Source organism: Orycteropus afer, unplaced genomic scaffold (assembly GCF_000298275.1).
Source record: "Orycteropus afer afer isolate SDZICR_OR568_19922 unplaced genomic scaffold, OryAfe1.0 scaffold00165, whole genome shotgun sequence".
Classification (NCBI taxonomy): domain Eukaryota; kingdom Metazoa; phylum Chordata; class Mammalia; order Tubulidentata; family Orycteropodidae; genus Orycteropus; species Orycteropus afer.
In genome coordinates, this window is record NW_006921752.1 from 4,052,974 (window position 1) to 4,054,358 (window position 1,385).

The window sequence follows — 1,385 nt, forward strand, 5'->3', positions numbered from 1 at the left end:
CCCTTTGCTCACTCGTTCACCCTCCATTCTTCTCCCTGCACGTTCTTCTTCCATTCTGTCCCCTCCTTTCTCTCCTCTCCGCTTTGTCCCAGCCCCTTCTCCCCTCACGGCCATCTCTGCCCTGGCCTCACTCCTTCCCTGTGTCTTATCTGGTGAGCTCCTGCACACAGTGGAAGCAGCCCAGCTAGGCTCACCCCAAAGCAGAAGGACTGTGGGGAGGCCTCGAGGCCACCCCCACGTGACAGTTGAAGGCTGCAGAAAGCAGAAGTGACCACCAGGGATCAGGGTTCAGGCAGTGGGGTGACCCAGCTCCTCTGTAACCATGAACAGGGCCCCTCTGAAGCGGTCCAGGATCCTTCACATGGCACTGATGGGGACCTCCGACCCCTCTGGAGAGGCCGAGGCCAGCGAGGAGAAGCCCTTCGTGCTGCGGGCATTGCAGATCGCGCTGGTGGTCTCCCTGTACTGGGTCACCTCCATCTCCATGGTGTTCCTTAACAAGTACCTGCTGGACAGCCCTTCCCTGCGGCTGGACACCCCCATCTTCGTCACTTTCTACCAGTGCCTGGTCACTGCCCTGCTGTGCAAAGTCCTCAGCACACTGGCCGCCTGCTGCCCCGGCTCTGTGGACTTCCCCACTCTGCACCTGGACCTGAGGGTGGCCCGCAGTGTCCTGCCCCTGTCGGTGGTCTTCATCGGCATGATCACCTTCAACAACCTCTGCCTCAAGTACGTCGGAGTGGCCTTCTACAACGTGGGCCGCTCACTCACCACCGTGTTCAACGTGCTATTGTCCTACCTGCTGCTCAAGCAGACCACCTCCTTCTATGCCCTGCTCACCTGCGGCATCATCATTGGTGAGCAAGTGACTGGGCCACAGGTTATGGGGTGGGCTTGGGGACAAAAACTCTTCCAAGATCTTTGGATTTTATCTGTCCCCCATCCCTTGGTGCAGCAGTCTTATGAAGAAGAGCCTGGGGCCTAGGGAGAGCAATTGACTTGCCTAAGGTCACCCTACATGTTAGAGCCTAGCCAGGGCTATGATAATATTAATAACAACAGCAGAAACAAAAGCAACTAACATTGATTGTGTGCTTACAATGTGCCAGGCACAGATCTAAGCACTTTTACCCATACAAACTCAACTAATCCTTATAAAGAGGTAGGATAAATGGCAGAACCAGGTTCTGAACTCAAGCTGTCTGGCTCCATAGTTCACACACTTGACCACTATACTGTGTTGCCTCTCCAGAGCCCAAGTTCCCTGACTCCCACCCAGTACTTTTTCTAGAGGACCATGTAACTTTTAATTAATATATCTGTTGATCTTGCCAGCTCAGGCTAGTGCCTGAGACAGCACCCAGAGCTGTGCTTTGAAAGGTCTT

At 54.6% G+C, this 1,385-nt stretch overlaps 1 protein-coding gene across 1 annotated transcript in view; it reads left to right on the top strand.

The window, feature by feature from the left end:
- The first annotated feature begins 322 nt into the window (after window positions 1-322).
- Window positions 323-1,385, top strand: part of SLC35C1 (solute carrier family 35 member C1) — a 5,102-nt gene continuing 4,039 nt past the window's right edge. Inside the window, exon 1 of the mRNA XM_007946527.2 lies at window positions 323-857. Coding sequence (XP_007944718.1) covers window positions 323-857 — 535 coding nt within the window. The remainder of the gene's footprint in view (window positions 858-1,385) is intronic.